The following is a 19,437-nucleotide window of genomic DNA, read 5'->3' on the forward strand; positions in this document are numbered from 1 at the left end:
TTTTCAGGGCTAATAAGTAACAAACAGCTACCAGTAGTGCATCACAGTGTGCCTGTCACTTCTCAATCAGTGCCCAAACAGGCACGGTTGTGACAGCATCATACCATGCAGTTAATTCTGTTTTATGTACGGGTTCATTTTATTTTCATGGATAACAAATCAGTGAGAGAAACTAACACAGCAATCTGTTAAAGTACCATTGCCCATTCTGTATTTTATCTTTTTATATGTTCTCATGCACAAGTGTTTTGCCAGTGATAAAATCAATTGCTGTGCTATTTAGAAACTTATTTTTTGACCTTCTATGCTTTTTAAGTTAGAAACTCGGGTAACAGAAGTGTTGTGTTCTTCATATTTTAAAATGTGCTCTAAGTTTCTTTACCTTAGGTTTGCATACGGATCTTGCATACTTTGGCAAATGTCACTATCTGTAAATAAATTTTCATGGTTTTGCCTTTATTTAGGGTTTTCCCATTCAGCATTTACCTTTGGTATAGAGAGCCATATCAGCCAGTCCAATATAAATGGTGCTCTGGTGCCACCAGCTGCTTTGATTTCCATCATTCAGAAAGGTCTGCAGTATGTAGAGGCGGAAGTCAGTATTAATGAGGTAAGCAAGAATTCCCTACGGGAGCATTATGTCCTTGCTTGCAGTAAGTTTGAGTGCTCAGTGCTGTTTCTTAACTTTTTTGTATCCTATTTATTTACTTTTACTTCAGATTCCTCACTGCTGGTGTTCACCACGACTCCAGTGGTGGAACCAGAATGGAGTGACATAACTGGGTAGGGGTTCTGCCCCGTGCAGCCACACAACACCAGGCATGGTGTTCTGGCTCACAGCTTGAAGGTCCGTTGTCTGTAGAGTTTTTACCCTTATATAATGTTGCAGTAAATCCAGAGAAGTACAGTAAAGTAATTATAGAGACAAGTAACCTTTTAGTTTTTGTAGACTTGCTCTAGTGAGGTAAGAGAGTGCTCTGCAACTCTCATTTGGGTGACGTGTTGTTGTAATGATGTAATGAAAGCCAAAGGGAAGATTTCCAAATAGAGAGATGGTTTCAGTTTGTGGCAAGAAGGATGGAGGTATGTGTCAGTTTGCTTTTTGCCTCTGCTGACAAATTCCTCCTGAGCAGGATCCACTGAATTTCACGTTCAAATGGTTATTCCAGCAGTACGGAAAGCTGTGCATCTTCCTACCTGGTACTGCAGATATTCACCCTTGATTTCCATTTTCCCTTATGTCTGAGAGGTTAACAGCCTTTGTGTGTGTCAGCTGTACTGGATAAGGAACAGTTTTTCACTTATTCTGCTATCTTTCCAGTCTCTCTTACGTCTTCTTTTTATGTATTATTTTCATAGTGCCAGCGAGGCAAATCTGTTCCCTTAAGAATCCTTAGAAAAATAAACCAAGTGATTGGAATGGAAGGAGACCCTATATTTATCACAAGGAATCCTTTTAGGTCCTAAAAATAGGACCTTACAAAGCCCTAGCATATGTATAAGCGTATTTTTAACTAGGTTGTGTCCATTTCAGGATAAATTCTTCTTTGTTGTTTGAAAGTATGCCAGCACTGCTTTAAAAAAAAAAAAAAGAAAACTGGTGAACTCTGGATAACGTGTTTATGGAAAGTATTACTCAAATAAGATAGAATAACTTCACCAGCCAGTGACCTGACTTGCAATGTTTGCAGCTTTTCAAACAAACCATTAGATTTTGTTGCAGCCGCTCATGTTTGAAATGATATTTATAGATAGCTTACAGATATTTTTTGCTTCAGCAGACAACTTAGCAAACTTGGAGCATGTAACTTGTAATTCCAGAACCTCTGCCAGAGAGGCCTGCAGTGGCTTTTTTGCATACTTATGGTGGCCACTTCACTTCAGAGTAAAGTTCCAATTCTAGCCACAAAAATGCTGAGAAATTAGTTCTTGCACCATTTGTAAACTGTTGCCTTTTTATTGTATTAAATTAGAACTTTTACTTGTGTTTTTCTCAGAGCTTTTGCCAATGATGCTAATTCATATTTGGTGGTGTTGTTTTTTTTTTTTTGCTCTTTCCCTTGTTGTAATTAGGATGGTACCTTGTTTGATGGTAGGCCGATAGAGTCTCTCTCACTGATAGATGCAGTGATGCCTGATGTGGTACAGACAAGACAGCAGGCCTACAGAGATAAACTTGCACAACAGCAGGCAGCAGCTGCTGCAGCTGCAGCTGCAACAAACCAACAGGGATCAGCAAAAAATGGTGAAAATACCGCAAATGGGGAAGAGAATGGAGCACATACTATAGCAAGTAAGTGGAGACAGAAGTGAACTTAACCTGAGTTATGTCATTTCCTTGTCATTTAACGTGTTCGTGGGCCTTAATATTAGCTAGCAGAGAATGAAATAAATGTGTAAAGATGTTAGTAACCCTTCATCTTGAGACAGTGCTTATTTTTAGTAGTGCTTCACATTTGACTGTCCATGCTTTGATGTTAGGAGTTGCAGGAGATATGAACTTGGAATTCATTCAATCTGAACATGCCTTTGACAGAGTTTCACTTCCAGTACTGCTCCTTTCCTATCAGTTGAAAATTTTTCACGAAGCCTTGAGTAAAAAGCAGGCAGTTCTTTAAGCATTACACCTCCTCAACCTTGAGCCCTGTACAAGGAGCAGGGAGAGGATTCTGCTTGCCCTTAGCTGGTTAAAACAGGGTCCTGCTTGCAATGCTTCAGCAAGCACTGCTTCTGGCAGATGCTGCTAACCCAGGGGGTCAGGATCTGGGGCTCATTCCGTGCTGGACTGATTCCTTGCCATGCTGAGATGGCAGTTGCCAAGACAAATCTAATGTCCTTTGTCTCCTTTATCAGTGTCAGTTTTCACAATTCATTGTGCAGGGTTGATGCAAGTGCTTGCCAGTTTTGTTTGAGCATTGGTTTATTAAACTGTATAGTTTTAGTTGTGTTTGGGGAAACAAGTGAGTTTTATTTATCACTGCTGTTCAGAGGAGCATAGCTTACAGCTGGGCTGTTACACGCAAGTTCAGGTAGGACATTACAGTGAGAGTTCAGAGTCTGCTTTTGCTGTAGCAGCTCCTGAGGAAAAGGCCTTTTTGAGAGTGTTTGTATCAGGCTTTGCATTTTACAACTAGATGTTACTGTTTTATTCATTATTACGTATGACAAATAAACTTGGAAATATAATCTTTGACTTAAATAAGCTCTCCACTTTGGTACTTTCATTTCCAAATCTCATAAGAGCATTTGCTCATTAACTGTGAACTGGAACGAGTGCACTTACGGATCTCGGCTACTGTAAATGTGGAATACCAGCAACCCCTGCTGGCTGCACACCGAACTGTACTGGCATCGGTTCTCTAATGGCAGTGATTTGTATGGTATGCCAGCTGAGAAATATTCATGTCCTAATAGCTTTTTCTGTTTTCTCACACGTGCAAACAGTCACAGAAACCCTTAACGTTAAATTAAGCAATAAATGTAAAATAGTTTGTTTAATCACAGTGAATAAATACAGAGCAGGTGAACTGCTTAGTGTTTCTTGTATTCTGCATTCGTCCTCGATGTGAATTTATTTTAATAATAGAAAATGATTGATGGTAGCTGGCAAGAAAACTGTTTTGTCAGTTGAATTACCCCCAGTGCGATTTGCAGAACAAAATGAGCTCAGCATCACTTCCACACAGAGCTGCCTACTGCCACAGTTTCACAGTAATTGCCATTGCAGTTTAAGAAGCTGCGTTATCAGTTTACCTTATCACCAAATGTTATTATATTAATCAAAGCCATTTTGGAAGTGAAGTGTCTGAAGTGTAGATTTAAAACCCATTTGAGCTTAATTCTGAAAAGATTTTTTGGACACCAACCTGTCATAAACATGTTTTTAAAGCACGAGATAAACTTGTATCTTACCATGTCAAGCAACATACAGTATGAAAAACTGTGTGTACTTTTAAAATCAGTGCTTATTTGTCAGCATGAAAACTGAAGCTAAAAATTATTTTGTTGAGTTTCAGAATAAAGTCGTCTTGGATCCTGAGATTTGAAAGTGCAATTTCTTCCTTGCTGCTTTTTTTTCTTTTTTTTTTTTTTTAATTTTAAATCCTTATCTTTCATAGTACTTGAAAAGTAAAGAAGCATAACAGCTTTGTCAGATTTTAGTCGGTGTACACTGAGAACTAATTGTGCCCATTCCAGGAAAATCTTAATTACGCAGCAGTTAAAGCATATAAGTCCAAAATACTGAAGTTTGCCTCTTCTCCACTGTTGTTTCCCATCGTGCAGATAATCACACAGATATGATGGAAGTAGATGGTGATGTCGAAATCCCTCCCAACAAAGCAGTGGTGCTGCGTGGCCATGAATCTGAAGTATTCATCTGTGCCTGGAATCCCGTTAGTGACCTTTTGGCCTCAGGGTACGTGCATTAGCCACATCTTTACGGAATATTGATGGTCATTGGGGTACTTTGTCTTTGTTTATGGGAGCAAGTAAAATAATACCATTCTCAATGCTCCCTGTGTCAAATACCACAATATTCACTGTTTTGAAAGGAAAACGCTTTGAAATGAACTGAGAGAAGGGGTTGTATCCTCCTAACTGCTTTGCAGATCCGGAGATTCAACAGCACGGATATGGAACCTCAGTGAGAACAGCACAAGCGGCTCTACGCAGCTGGTACTTCGACACTGTATACGAGAAGGAGGGCAGGATGTACCAAGCAACAAAGATGTGACATCCCTAGATTGGAACGTGAGTAGAAATGACTGCACAAAATACTCTGACAACACCAAGCTTGCAGTTTTGCATAGTCAAATTCTAAGTGCCACCAACTGTGCATCCTCTGTTAGCGCTCCAGAGGTGCATCTCATTTTGAGTTGCCTTGTAATTTCTTCTCTTATACTTTGGGGATTTCTTATTAATAATTGCAGTCTGTGGAATAAATACCATCAATCTTACGCAGATGTCTTCCACTTGAACTTTGCATTGTGCTCCTTAGCCTTGAACTGTGCAAAATTAAACCAATAACCTTTTTGCTGGCAGAGTGAAGGTACACTTCTAGCAACTGGGTCTTACGATGGCTTTGCGAGGATATGGACTAAAGATGGTAAGTGAAATATTTCATAGTTGTCAGTATATTTCCTGTATTGTGGCTCACAACACAGCTTTTTATTTTTTTAATGTATTCATATCAATATAAATTTTCAGGTAATCTTGCCAGCACCTTAGGGCAACATAAAGGTCCTATATTTGCGTTAAAATGGAACAAGAAAGGAAACTTCATTTTAAGTGCAGGAGTGGACAAGGTGAGATAATCTTTGGTAAAATTAAAATTCTTTACTTCACCGTTGTAATCTAATTGTAAACATAGTAATGAAGCCATAGAAGTAAATAACTAAATTTAAACTTAAGGCATGGGACATAAATATGTACTTACAAAGAACTTGTTGTGCTAGCTGTATTTCATTGTGTTTTATAACAGCCTATTGAAATACTCAAATTCTTTAGGATTTAATTCCCCTGGATCTCTTCCCAATTAGATTAGCATAAGCTGGAAAGTAAGTGCATTGAACACAGTAGCGTTAAACCTTTGTAAAAACAAATAATCTAAAATTTACTGAATGACCTGATGCAAAGCCTCAGAAAAAAACATACTGGGGGAACAGATCAACGCTGATTTGGATATCAGTCAAGCCTGAGAATGATTTAAAAGGTTAAAGCTGGAGCATAAGGAAAGTCAATATATCTGACTGGGGAGGTGCCAGCGTAATGCCACGAAGCCCATTGTTTAACTGTGTTTGATTTCGTGCCTCTGAACAAATGCAAAGGCTTACAAGGTCTTTAATTTGAGAATCGTTGTTAGTGCGAGAGTTTTTATGAATGGTAGGAAGGATACAGTAGGGATGAAGAATAGACCTAAAGCGAGTTCAAAGAGTAATAGATGTTGTTTAGTTCTTCCTGTTTCAACCAATTCATATTGCAGAAGTAAAACCACAGTTCTGCAGCACTCATAACTGGCAGTACCATGCTAGGGTAGTAATATAACCCTCAGAGATTTTCCTCTCTTTCTATGGCTTTTCTTTCCTACATTAACTTAACTTGCTTTGCTTTAGTACCGAGCTTTCTAAGTGCTTCTGCTGACACAAAGGTAGGAAGAGAGTAAATATTTCAAAACACGGAAAGGATGGATTTCCTCTTTTGGCAGCTTGGATGGCTTATGCCAGTTTTAACATCTTTGTGGAACTACAGCTTTGATTTGCAGAAAAATATGCTGTAGGAGATAAAGCCTCATTGTTTCAGTCAATAAAACTCATTGACAGAGGAACTGAAATTATGCTTTGAAAAATATTCTGCGTTAGTGGAAAGATTGACTCAACCTCTTGTTTCATTTTCATAAATAATTTGTGATCAGTTCATACTTCCACCAAATTCAGTCTCAAAGTTTTTATTGATGAAAATTTTCATTGCTAAGGTAGGTCAGGAACATGAGCATGTAATGCAGGGATGGCAAAATACTGATTTTTGTCATGAAGGTTTCTTCCGTGAAAAAGACAGCAGAATACAGAGGACAGCTCAGATCAAAATTACACCCATACTTAAAAATGAAGGAATCTGAAAGATTTGATTTATGAGGCAGCGTTTGTATAAAGATTTCCACAGGGACAGACAAGTATTTGAAATTACAATTTGAATATATGAGTACTTGAAATTAAATTAGGTATGCAGTGTGGATTAGAAGAATATAAATAGAACTGAGGAGATACATTTATTTAATTTAAAAAAAAAACAACATCAGAACCCCCTTTTTTTCCCTCCAGACCCCCAATATGTCACCACGAACACCTTTTTAGTGTTATAGCATGTCAAGGTTCTCTTCTGTTGTCTGTACTGTACCACTAGTTGCTTTAGAACTAGGTAAAACACTTGAAGTATTGAGCCATCTGTAGAGGTGGGCAGTGGGGAGTAGGCTAGGTAGTTTGGTGCGTGTGAATGGCGGGAGTTGTGGGAAGCTAGTAGTTGGTGCAAGTGTTTATTGTTAATTCATCTGTTTAATACAGACCACAATTATTTGGGATGCCCACACTGGTGAAGCCAAGCAGCAGTTTCCGTTTCATTCTGGTGAGTGTTGATTTTGCTCATTCGCTATTGTTGTCTGGAAAAACTCCAAATGTGTCATTTATTTGAAAAATAACGTACTTGAAGTTTATGGAGTCCATTCACACCTTTTTGAAGTCTTACAGGCAGTCTTCAAATACTGACTCCCATATTTGTAGTCTCATGTAGTTTTAAAACGTTATAACTCACAATTTTATTGCAGTTGCGTGGAAGATCTTAAGAGATGGTCCAAGTATTGCCAATGCAGTGCAGTGCAGGGGCAGACATAGCGTGGATGGCCTGCACAAGATTTATGTTTATCAGCTAAGGACTGCGTTTGTCATCGTCCTGCTACAGTAATCCAGTCTCCACATCCTGTTGTTCCTTAATTCCTGCTGTGCTGGCCAGCTGGGATGAGAGAGCCACCTCCTGGGAGGGCAGGCAAATGGCTCTGCAGGCTGTGTGCTGGGCAGGCCTGCCAGGATCAGCTGGAAAACAGCAGGGAGAGGATGATGTACAAATCATTGGGCCTTTAAGAAATGTCTCATTTCCACTTTTTATTTTACTTTCCTTATGTTTTTGGTACCATGGCAGCAATCAAAAACATGAGTTCCTGATTTACTCCTAGCAATTTTGTGTGCTCTTGGCCACAAATTACTCATCCTGGCCAAATGAAATATGTAGACCATGATTAAGCCTCAAGTTACCACACCCTGAAATGCTGAAATTAAAATAAATAAATAGATTAAATCATATTCCCTTTCACTGACTGACATCGGTGAGCACAAACATGCACTGTAAGCTGAGAGAATGTTTTGGGTGGGCTCTTGAGATTTACTTTGAGGTGACTTAACAGTAGCTTGCTTTCTTGTTGCTCACTGTTCTGTATAACTGTTCCATTTCAGATATATCCTATGTTTTAGTGACTGTTGTTTTATGCCATATTTTTTGATAAGACTTTTTGGCTGCGTTTCTCCTTGTTTTAATTGTTTGATAGTCTTTAAAACTGCTGTAAAATTAATAGTTGCTTCCTGTTGACATTTGTTTGAAGGTAGTGAATGCTGTATTTGTAAATCAGATTCCTGCAGAATACACATCACAGTTTTAAATGTTCTATTCTTTTAGCACCAGCGTTAGATGTTGATTGGCAGAGCAACAACACATTTGCCTCTTGCAGCACAGACATGTGCATTCATGTCTGTAAACTGGGACAAGATAGGCCCATCAAAACCTTCCAGGGTCACACAGTAAGTACTGGAAAATGACGAATTTTACGGTGTCTTTATTAATGAGAGGCTGATGGGGTGGGCAGAGAGTGTCACTAATCTTGCTGGTATACAGTGCTTGGATAAGAGTTGGTCATGGCAAAAGGCATAGATACATACCCAGGTAGATGTAGTTAAGATCCTGTGATAAGTTCTGTCCTTCTGATGAAAATACTTGCTCCTGTCTGCAGCTTGTTTTACCAGGATGGCTTTAGAAGAAGAAAGAGATGAACTTTAGATTTTCCTATGTATCATGTTGTGTTAAGGCCATGTATGGAATGAAAATTAGATGTTAAAATAGTGCTAATTATGCAAATACTTACAACTGCAACTTCATCTTTTGTATGCTGTCATTTGTAATGGAAGTGAAAATTCTAATCAGCTCTCACTGCTCAATTTTAGAATGAAGTAAACGCAATCAAATGGGATCCAACTGGTAATCTTCTGGCATCCTGTTCAGATGATATGACTCTAAAGGTAATGGGAGTGATGGCTGTTGTCTTCATAGGACCTCAGAAAACACACCATTAGTCTGAGCAACGGAGCCATGTCACTGCACACTCTGTATTGTCCTGACGTTCGTTCTCTTTTGATGTAACAAGATTAGGCAATCCCAGCAATCCCTTTGCTAATCAGAGCCAAGCTTTGGTCCAGAGAGCTTGTTACAGGCTGCCACCTTGAGACTCGGAGCGTGATGTATTAGGTGCTTTTAGCTGTTTACAAAATTAAGTCATTAATCATTAAGCTGTCACACTTGTTGGGTGCTTTTGGTTAAAAGCAGTAGTTGGAATGCATGTAATGTTCTAACATGTACAAGAATCGGTGACTAGATCCTTTCATAGTTTTTTCTGTTCTCCCCTTCTTCTAAAGTTAAAACCCTAAGCACGTTATTTCTTGTAAGATGGTGTGCATCCTTGGTTTTCCACTTCAGCCAGAGTCATTCTACTGTTTTAATTGTACCAACGTGTTTCCTCCAAATAATTATTGCATTACTATTATAACTCTTAATAGAATAACTAAATTGCTTTTGTTGTAGGACATCATGGATGAGTTGGAGTCCTAAGGGCCTCCTTCTCTGTGCAAAATATTGCACAAACACCTGGCAATGCCAGTCATAATAAGCCAAGAAAATGTCATAATGGCTTTTGCACTATGCATCTCTTACTTTGCATGAAAACAGCACATTTTCCTACTGTTTCACTCAATCTGTGTAGCAAGAAGGAAGTTCATTTAAAAATAGGACTGTGATATTTTGTCAACTCAGACATGAACATACACATATTGCTCTTCTCATTTTAGCATCTGTTATCTTCCATACACTTTTCAAGTGACTTGTAGTTAGCACATTTAGATTGTTTTTTGTAGACAATATCTTTATTACTTATTATGCCATCAGATACTTAGTGCCCTCTGTTTATTGAGTTCTGAAATAATGTGTACTGTAATTACTGTAGAAACAGCAGTCACAGAAAATGCTTTTAGTAGCTTAAAAGGTAGCAGTCAAGCTGCAGAAAATAAAGAAAGGTATAAAAAATATCTTAATACAATATTGTGCTGAATGTCTTTGTGTTGTCTTCCATTTTATCATAGATCTGGAGTATGAAGCAAGACAGTTGTGTCCATGACTTACAAGCACACAATAAAGAAATTTATACTATCAAATGGAGTCCTACGGGACCAGGAACAAATAATCCAAATGCCAATCTTATGTTAGCAAGGTACTTCTTAATCCTGTTCTTAGAAGTTGTTTTTTTTTTATTTAAAGAAATTGTGCCCTGTGTTTACTTTGCTCTTTACTTATATGTATGTGCAAAATGTTTCAAACTATGTAGGATGCTTTGTCCTATGACAGTTGTATTAAAAACAAATTTGTGCAAAACTGAGAAGTAATTAATCCGTGTTTTTCTCCCTTGACAGTGCATCCTTTGATTCTACTGTTCGGTTATGGGATGTAGACAGAGGAATCTGTATTCATACTCTGACAAAACATCAAGAACCTGTGTACAGTGTAGCTTTCAGTCCTGACGGCAGGTACCTGGCCAGCGGCTCCTTTGATAAATGTGTACACATCTGGAACACACAGGTACAGCTCTTCTGTCTGTTTAGAAAGTTTTCTCTTTTCCATCAGTACTTTTCCAACCTTAGTTACGTCATCTTTTTTTGGATGTGGAGAACTTTGCCCTTGCCAACGTGCTGATTTACCTTCTCCTTGTCCTAAGGTTTCTTCTGTTAATGGATGTACGTGAAATTTTTCTCTCTGTGTGAATTGTACCCGCCTGTGGTGAAGACACCCCAAAAGACTCCCAAAACCACACCCCAAGACACATTCAGCAGTCTCTGCAGTAGCATGTTGCATCCAAAAATTGTTACCTCTGACATTTAAACTCCTGATAAATTAGCTTTGCTGTGAAAAATTGTTAAGTGAATGTAGTACAGGTCTGACACCTGATAGCTGTTTCATTGAACGTCGCTGAAAAGCAAAAGAATGTAAAGTGAGAGAAGATGGTGACAGATCTTGCAAAACTTCCTGAGGAAGAAGGCTATTACTTTGCTTTTCTGTCAGAGAAGAACTGAAGGAAGATGAAAATGTAAAACCAGCATTGTTAGGCAAGGTGTGATCTCTGGTTACCGGGGATTAGATATTTTATAATTTGATGAAGGCCAACTATGGTTTCACCTTGAAAACACAGGAAGGAGATTGAGATGCAGTAATCATCAAGTCCTTTCACATAGCTCTTAGGTAGTCCTTGAATCTCAACTGTTTCCCCTGAGAATTTCAGCTGTTGAAAATGACAGGAGTTTTACGTGTAGTAGAAATGTACTTGATCACATGTATTTTGTTATATTAATTATGTGTTTTGTCCCTTTTTAGACAGGTGCCCTAGTTCACAGTTATAGGGGAACAGGAGGGATTTTTGAGGTTTGCTGGAATGCAGCAGGAGACAAAGTTGGAGCAAGTGCTTCAGATGGTTCAGTAAGTGTGGCTTGACTTGTTTAACAGTCTAATGACATATTTTGGCTAACAGTGAAGATGATATTTCCTTACGTACCTGATGTTTGAATACATGCAGCTTTCATGTAGATGTTTTTCATGTAAAGTTTCTAAAATTTGAAAGTAGAATGTCTTTATTCCAGCTTGATGTATTACTGTTTTAAACCGCCCAAAGTCAGAAGATGCATTTAATTTAAATTCCCCGTCCCTTCTGGTGCTTAATGTAGAAATCTGTTCAGAGTGGCTGGTTGTTTTTCCTTTTGTCATATGATTGCAGAAAATACCCTGAAAGGAACAAAAAATCTCGAGGCGTATCCTGGGTGGAAGTTAATTGCCATTCCACTCATGGTTACTCTTACATACATGCAACGTAACCTTTCCAGTCTTCAGTTAATTTGACCCAAGAGGCTACTTGTACTTGCAACAGATTTATTTATGATTTTCCTTTAATTTTGACTCTTCTAAAATGTATCCTTGCTATGATTTGTTACTAAAAGTCCACCTCATCCCCTCTGTTTTAAGTGCATTTTTAGCTGGCAGTAGCAAAGTGAATAGGAGCACATTGGAACCACTTGATGACTAAAAGCATAGCTTGTCTGTGGTTGGTTTTGCTTTGTCTGACAGAAGTAGGAGCACTACTTTGTGGAGGCTTTAGAAAATTAAACTTGTTATTTATACAGTGTTAATTTTTGAATTTTTTTATTTTTTAGAGTATCCTGATCAGTTCATGCCTTTTCTGGAAATGTATTTTTAATTATTTTTAATTTTATTTGACCATATTTTTCAAAATAAGATTCAGGTAAATTGCCGACCTCCAATACGAGGCAACAGGCAAACAGCTCCCATAAGGCATTTCTAATGGTGGCAGTGCAGTCGGCAGCAGCACTGCAAGCGGGTCTGGCTGCGTGCTGATAACCCAGGAACTCTCCTGACGTGCTGATTTTTCCCCCCAGGTCTCTTACAGATTTAAGGTTGCACCACCTGTTCCGTAGGTTTCGCTCAGGTGTTTCACACAGCTGTGTAAACGTGTGATGTCGTACAGCGTGCATTTCCTCTATGTGTATTTCTTTTCTTACAGGTTTGTGTATTAGACCTACGGAAATAGCGCTACTAGTTGGAAGCCATGGACCGACTATGAATGTGTACATAGCCAAAATGACTGTCCCTGACCCATGTACTGCTATAGTCCCAATTGAACCATGGCCAGTCCACTACAGCCAAACGTAAAAGAAATATATACATATACTGTATATAAAAATAAAAGAAAAAGTTACACCCTGAAGAGGATGACAGAGTTTTGTCACAGCTTGTGAATCCCATTCACCAAGTGCTGGAATCTGCTGTGCCCCAAAATAACATTTTAATGTTTTGGATATGAAAAACAGAAGAGAGAGCGAGAGAGAGAGAAATATACCGTATACAAGAGCAGACCCATATACATACCAAATTCAGAAGATGTAATGGCAGCCTTCATTGCCCCTTTTCCCCTCTTAATCCACTATGACAATGGATTGTGGGGTATCTTTTTTTTTTTATTTTCCTTTTCAGTAGTTGAGCAGTTTGTGTGTACAGAGAAAACGGACTTACAGAAATCTGCAGCAGTAGTTTTTTCTTTGCTTTTAACCATTGGGTTTTCTGTTTTGTTTTGGTTAAGTTTACGGATGCATGAAGTAAGGGAGTGAATTAGTTTCTTGTTTGTTTGTTTTTTTTTATCACCTTGGAAAAAAAAAGAAGTGTTTCTTTGAAACATATTTGAATGCATTCTTTGAGGAGGTAGATTGAACCTGACGATGTTTGGTACATTTTGTGACTCCCAGAGCACAATTTTGTGAACAGAAGGAGGGTGGAAAAGGGATTATGGAGAGAGAAGAAAAAATCCTTCTTTGAGACGTGATATTTCACGTCCTGCTCATCTACCAAGTGTGACAGCAATGGGTAAGAAGCTGTGTTTTATTTTCTGGTGACATGGCTGGAATGCAGTAGTGTCTTATTTCGGTCGTAGTTCTGCCAAACTAAAGAATAGAAAGGCACAAAAATACAGAAAAGAAAAATACAGAGATGCAAAAAAAAAAAAAAAAAAAAGAAAAAAAAAGAAAAGAAAAGAAAAAAAAGACAAAAAAGAGGAAAATGAAATGCATCTTCTGTTGCTTTAAGACCATAGCTAAAATATGGTTAAATACAGATAAATTGTGCACTATTATGAAGAGGAGCAAAATATAGCTGGGGGATTTGTTAAGATCTTTCTGGACAAGGGTTCATGCCACAGCTTCTCTGGGAGTTGCCCATCGTTATTTGTAGGAGCTTAGATGTATAATTGTAACCAAACTCCAGTATTAAAAGTGTCTCATGTAATTTTTCTTTATTAAAATAAAATCTTTGGCATATATTTGATAACACTGCCATTAAGAGGCAAAATGTTTACTACCTTAGATTTAAAAAAATATCTTAAACAGAGGACTTGCTTCAAGTTTATTTTAATAGCAGTGATTCAGCTTATTTAAAAGATGAATACTTGCACTAATTCCCCTGCTGCTCCAGTCCTGCAGTTTGTTGTATCACGTGACTACATTTTTTTCCAAATATAGGGTAGATGTAAGCTGCTATTTTTTTAATAATCACTACTATATAGTGTCTTTTACTCTGTTTACAATATCGAGTATTTTTCTTACAATGACAGATGTATATGGCAAACCTTTTTCTGCTCATGTGATTAAAAATATACTGATAGTGGTTTTATTTGTAAATGATAGCATGAGTTTGTGTTTACGCGTACGTGTAGTTGAGAAGGTTGCATCATGTCTTGCATACGATTCCAAGAGTGTAAATTTATACAAAGGAGAGGTCAAGTTTATGTCCCAGGCATTTTACTTATGGAATGGTTTATATTGCAGAGAGAGCTTTGTGAAGTTATCAGTTTTATAACACTATTTCAATCACAAATAATTTTGTGACTTACGATTGCTGTTTTTTTTTTTTTTTTTTTATTTTTCCCCTCCGAGTTGTGTGTAAATTGATTTAATCAAGATAGTGCAGCTTTAACATTTTAACAGTTGTCCTTTAGGCATTTTTCTGCTATTTCCATGGAATAAACATGACTTGAAGCAAGTCTGAGTTTGACTAAGGTAGGGGAGCAATTTGCCAGTGGTAAAGAGAAGTCAACAATGCTTTATATATACCCCAGGAATATACTACTATCATAGACAGCATTTAAAAACAAGAAAAAAATCATATCCATAAAGGCAGTCATCCGTGATGGTTCAGTGCCAGCTGTTGTTAGGGTTTGGGAACATATTACAAATGTTTAGAGCAATTACGCCATGAGTTACAGTACGTAGGAAGCCTAATATATTGAGTGTCTGGCACTTGAAAATATTGCTTTTATTGCTGGAGGTCCATGACTGTGGCTGACCTCTGTCATTAATGAAAAAAAAAATAAAAATTCTGTGCAATAATTTTAAACTGTGCTCCCAGGAATAGACACAAATGTTTTGAGTATGTTTAAGCTGCATTTTTCGTTTAGCAATGCATTTGTCAATTGCACTGAATTTAAATCTGAAAGTCAGAAGTGATTCTTGATAGTACTTTTGTATTTTAATATGGACAGTTTATTCATTCTCATAAAAGTTATTGGGTGATTCTTTCAGCCAATCCAAACAGTCATGGTGGAGTTCTGTGACATAGCTGCAAAATCACACAGCCATGTTTTAGGGTATTGCCATTTTCCTCTTTCTCGATCATCAGCTGTTTCGGTTGTAATTCTAGTTGCTTAAGCATAGTATCACGTATTCATAAATAGATACAACAGAGCTTCAGTCTCAGAGGTCCAGGGTTTTCAGGTGCTTGAAGCATAGTCCAGCAGTGCCAGTTGTGTTGACTTGAGTGCTCTGGACACGCAGGCTCACGGCCCAGCCCCGTGTTAACGCGCCGTGCCCACCGCAGCGGAGTTGTGCCAGGTCCCGCAGCAGCAGGCCTGGCTGTAGGTGTTTTATTGTTGTCCTTTACTAGCATGCCACAGTGCTGCTCCTGCTCACACCTCTTTTGCCTCTTGTTTTATACACTGTTAAATGCATGCATGCCAGGTGTGCTAGGTTCTGTGATTCTGTGAAGTAAAAAGAAAAAAAAAAAAAATCACACACAAAAAAAGAAGGAAATCATACGTTTATTACATTTTATAGCACAAAGACCTCGTATTCGATAGTGAGGTAGACTGTCCAAACTTTTCCTTTCAATTGAGTATGCCAAATGTCAGTAAGAGCCTAATTTCCTATCGGTGTATGCACATGCTTAGTCTTACGTGGAGATTAATTCTGTGGCGCCTGTTCTCATTGTGAAGGCAGATGTGTGCGCAGGCCTTTGCCTGCGTGGAAGTTACAGTCTTTTCCATTCAGTGTCAGTGGGCAGGCATCCAAGTAGAGGATAAAAGGAAGGGGAAAAACTGGGCGCAGAATGAATGCTGGAGTAAGAAAGGAACTGCTCTTCAGTTTGCTGTTTTTCTATGCATCGACGTCAGAATCCCGTTGCTCATTTCTGCATAGTTAGGTCCAGGTTTCCGTAGAGTTCCTCTTTTTCTATTTTGCTTTCTCTTTTCCTGCGTTTTTAAATCGATGTAAAGATTCCCAACCAGTGGACTTTTTAGTGTAGTTAAGAGAATATCTAGGTCCTCGTAAAAGCTTTTTTAGACTCTTTATAATGTTGATAAACTCAGTTTATTCTGGGACTACAATTGTGCAGGGTTATTTAGCGTGTCTACTAGATGATTGGAAATCTTATATGAAACACTAAAAGTGCCTCTTTTTCTGGGTTGGGTGGAGGGAGGTAATAGTTACCAGAGTCAGAATGACATGGCATTTTGAAGCATGTTTCTTCATTTCATGACACTTTAATGCATCTTGAGAGAAAGGCCAAAGATTTCTACCAATTTTAATTAATTTTCCTTTCAAAAGCACTCCTTTTTCCTTACACTGCTTACCTCATGCTAGGGCGTGTTTGACGGGACGCTGTACCTTTGAGATGTTCTTTGTGTTCAGGAAGAAGGGCTGGTGGAACCGGGCGCTGCTGCCCACAGAGCAATCTGGCGGCTGACGTTCGGTTCTGCTGAGTGAAGGAATCTCCTTAAGGCTACAAACTGGGTTTTTCAGCTTGTAAATAAAAGGTTGTACGTTTTTGTCCGTTCAGCAAAGAGGAGCCTTGGGACCCAATTTTCCAATCTTGACTCGATCAGAAATCCCATTGTCTTTCACTTCATGAGGAAACTTTGTCAGAACGGGCGTTGGAAGATGTGGGTCTGTGTCGCACCGCGCTGTGTGCCGCACCGGGCAGCGCCTCGCTGGAGCCAGGGCTGCTGCTGGTGCAAGCAGCTGGGCTGCGCCGCGAGCAGGGCTGCCGCGCTGAGCACTTAGCCTGTGTTCCCTTGTGCTAAGGAGCCTTGTTTCTTCTGACTGCACAAAGCCCTGTAGAACTGTTTCCTGGGGGGGATCGTTTCACACTCTCCAGAAGTCTGAAGAAAGCAGAAGCAACATTGTGGCATGTTAGAAGCGAATAGGCTTCCGGAGACAGCAGTAAATCTCCATCCGAGATCCCTGACATTTTCCTTAGGGAGAGAGCCAAGGAGCAGTCTGCACATCTCCCTCTAGAGAAAGCTCTGAAATCCCACGTTCTGTGAAAGCGTGGCTGTCTTCACTGTCGGTCTGAAGGCAGACAGGGCAGGAAGATCTGCCATGTCTTACAGATGGCGGAGTTAGTGTTAATAGTGCTTCAGATCAGTAGTTTTGAGTACATACTCTCTTTCTCTGCCTTTAAGTTTGCAGCTTGACAGTAACTTAAGGCACATTTTGTTTTGTTTTCTTTTTTAAATAATCATTCATTTTTACTTCATGATGTTTTTGTCATTTGTGGGTAAATACAAGAAAACAGTCTGCATGTTGTTGCTAGTCCAGTGTACTTTGCAATCTTGTCCTCAACAGACTGCAGTGTGCAGAACAGTAATTCTAGAATACAGAAGTAATTTTCTCTCTCTCCTGACATTGACATTGTAGTTGTAATGGTTTCATTTGGAGTTACAAATCCTTTGGGTCTAATTCTGTGAGCCTACCTATAGCACTGGATTAAAATGTCTGCATCATTTCTTCAGTTATCCAGTTAAACTACAGCTGTTGTAAAAGTGTAAACCAGCCCATGACAGTTTTTTGTACTTGTTTAAAGGACTTTTATTGTTCAGTTTTCATGATTATTGTCTAAAGAAGACTGATATAGATGTTCTATACTGTCCTGGACCATGTTAATTACACTTTATGATGTATTTTGGTTCTACATCACAATGATTTGTCCCCAAGGCCCTTATATCCCTTCTAGGCACATTTTCTGTTGCAGTTTCCCTTTGCATTGTATTGCTTTGACAACTGTAATTTGAATCAGATCTGAAAGAGGTCCAGAATAAAATATATTTTGATATTACCTTGGCTGAATATTATATCACGGTAATTTTTAATGCTTGGTACAGAAGATTTGCAGATGATTGAGTTGGAAAAGCGATAGATGCGAACAATATTTGTTTTGGCACGCTTTCATTTAAGACAATATGCAAGAAGCAATGGAAGGCAATACGTTGTGCTGTTACATACTCGTTGTGAACGAACAGCAGACCGTCTGGAAAGCGAGGTTGTTCTCGGCGCCAGTTCAGCACTGTGCATTTGGTGTAATAGAGCTGCTTTTTCACATGTGTGTTTCAAGGCCTTTGTCCTTTTTCTTGCCCGTACGCTTGTGGAAGAGAGACTGAGTCTGGTGATGCTCCCAGCTACGTGCAGCTGCTTCAAGGACTTGGGTGAGGTGTGGGCAGGTTGCTGTCCAGTAATGCAGTCTCACTTCATCTGTTCTTACACAGTACTTTAATTGGATTTTGCAAAGGATTGTTGTTACCTTATTTCACGTATTTGAAACTGCTCATGGTTAGGCATGAAAAAGCATCCATGCAGCTATACATTAAGAGGCTTGAACTCCTCCACAATTGTGAGTCTTGTCATAATGCAGCAGGGAACCCAAACAGTTGGTTTTCAGTGTCACTGGAAATGTATGGTAGAATTAGTGCTTTGTCATATAGTGTACTTATTCACTATGATATGGTCAAAAGTAATAGCTTTCAATCTTGTTTAACTAACTGTTAATGCAAGTACATTATCAAAATCAATTTATTTTAGCAATTGAAACTTGCTGAAAAGCATCCCTAATGGATTAAAAACGGAAGGAGGAACTGGGTTTTTTTTTGAAGTGTGAATGCAGTCTGGGATTTCATTCACCTGGAGTTCAGGTGTGCTTGGGGATTTCTCTGTCACTGCTTGAACGTTGAGAGAGCAAAGCTGAATCAATTTCATGTTTTTCAGACAGACTTTGTGTCACAATACAGAAAGTTTGTGTGTCTTCATACTGTGTTAGTGCAGATGGCCCACGCATCAGTGCAGCCACCCTGCGCTACCACGGAGAGATTCGGGGCTCCAGAGCATGGTAGCAGTGCTGCTTGCCTCCTGTAAGGAGGGAATGGTGTTCCAGGTAGGTCAGTTGTGCCAGTGCTGCCTGAATTTTCCTTCTGAAGTGTCCTCCCTTTATAATAATCTGCTGTTTGTTTTTCCTTAGGTACTCGTGATGTTAAGTATTCCTAAAATCCATAGAGAAATGATTTAATGGAAGTCTAAGCAACGCTTTTGTTTCTCTGACGGCTGAGCAGCTGTAACAGAACTTAGGGGGAATTTGGTGATGACTGTGGAGAACGATGATGCCCGGGATGGTACAGTTGTCCTTAAGGAAGCCTGTCCAGGAGGTCCGCAGTGCAGATCTTATTTGTATCAGTAAGTGAAAATGATGCCACAAAGGACAGTTTGAAGGATTAAAAAAAAAAAAAAAGCCAGAAAGGTTTTCTTAATAGAAGTAATGTGAAAAAGCTCAGCTTCTAGATCTATTCCTTGGATACCAAGTCAAGATTGTTGTCTCAAGAAGACGTCAGGAGATCTCAATAGTGGTCAGATACTTTCAGAAGACTGTTCTTGTTTCCACAGGGGTGTTTTTTTGTTTGTTCTGATGCTGAGAAGGTTAATT

At 38.9% G+C, this 19,437-nt stretch overlaps 1 protein-coding gene across 8 annotated transcripts in view; it reads left to right on the plus strand.

The window, feature by feature from the left end:
* The window catches only part of TBL1XR1 (TBL1X/Y related 1), a 380,885-nt gene extending 363,080 nt beyond the window's left edge, over positions 1 to 17,805 (plus strand). For all 8 annotated transcript variants that reach the window (XM_052686536.1, XM_052686537.1, XM_052686538.1 and 5 more), the window contains 13 exons: positions 465 to 610; positions 2,074 to 2,293; positions 4,285 to 4,417; positions 4,611 to 4,752; positions 5,044 to 5,107; positions 5,209 to 5,306; positions 7,059 to 7,119; positions 8,221 to 8,342; positions 8,763 to 8,837; positions 9,951 to 10,078; positions 10,278 to 10,443; positions 11,233 to 11,334; positions 12,431 to 17,805. In XM_052686536.1, coding sequence (XP_052542496.1) covers positions 465 to 610; positions 2,074 to 2,293; positions 4,285 to 4,417; positions 4,611 to 4,752; positions 5,044 to 5,107; positions 5,209 to 5,306; positions 7,059 to 7,119; positions 8,221 to 8,342; positions 8,763 to 8,837; positions 9,951 to 10,078; positions 10,278 to 10,443; positions 11,233 to 11,334; positions 12,431 to 12,457 — 1,484 coding nt within the window. In that variant the 3' untranslated portion in view covers positions 12,458 to 17,805. The remainder of the gene's footprint in view (positions 1 to 464; positions 611 to 2,073; positions 2,294 to 4,284; positions 4,418 to 4,610; positions 4,753 to 5,043; positions 5,108 to 5,208; positions 5,307 to 7,058; positions 7,120 to 8,220; positions 8,343 to 8,762; positions 8,838 to 9,950; positions 10,079 to 10,277; positions 10,444 to 11,232; positions 11,335 to 12,430) is intronic.
* The last annotated feature ends 1,632 nt before the right edge of the window (positions 17,806 to 19,437 follow it).

Source organism: Tympanuchus pallidicinctus, unplaced genomic scaffold (assembly GCF_026119805.1).
Source record: "Tympanuchus pallidicinctus isolate F22 unplaced genomic scaffold, pur_lepc_1.0 scaffold22, whole genome shotgun sequence".
In the NCBI taxonomy this organism is placed as follows: Eukaryota; Metazoa; Chordata; class Aves; order Galliformes; family Phasianidae; genus Tympanuchus; species Tympanuchus pallidicinctus.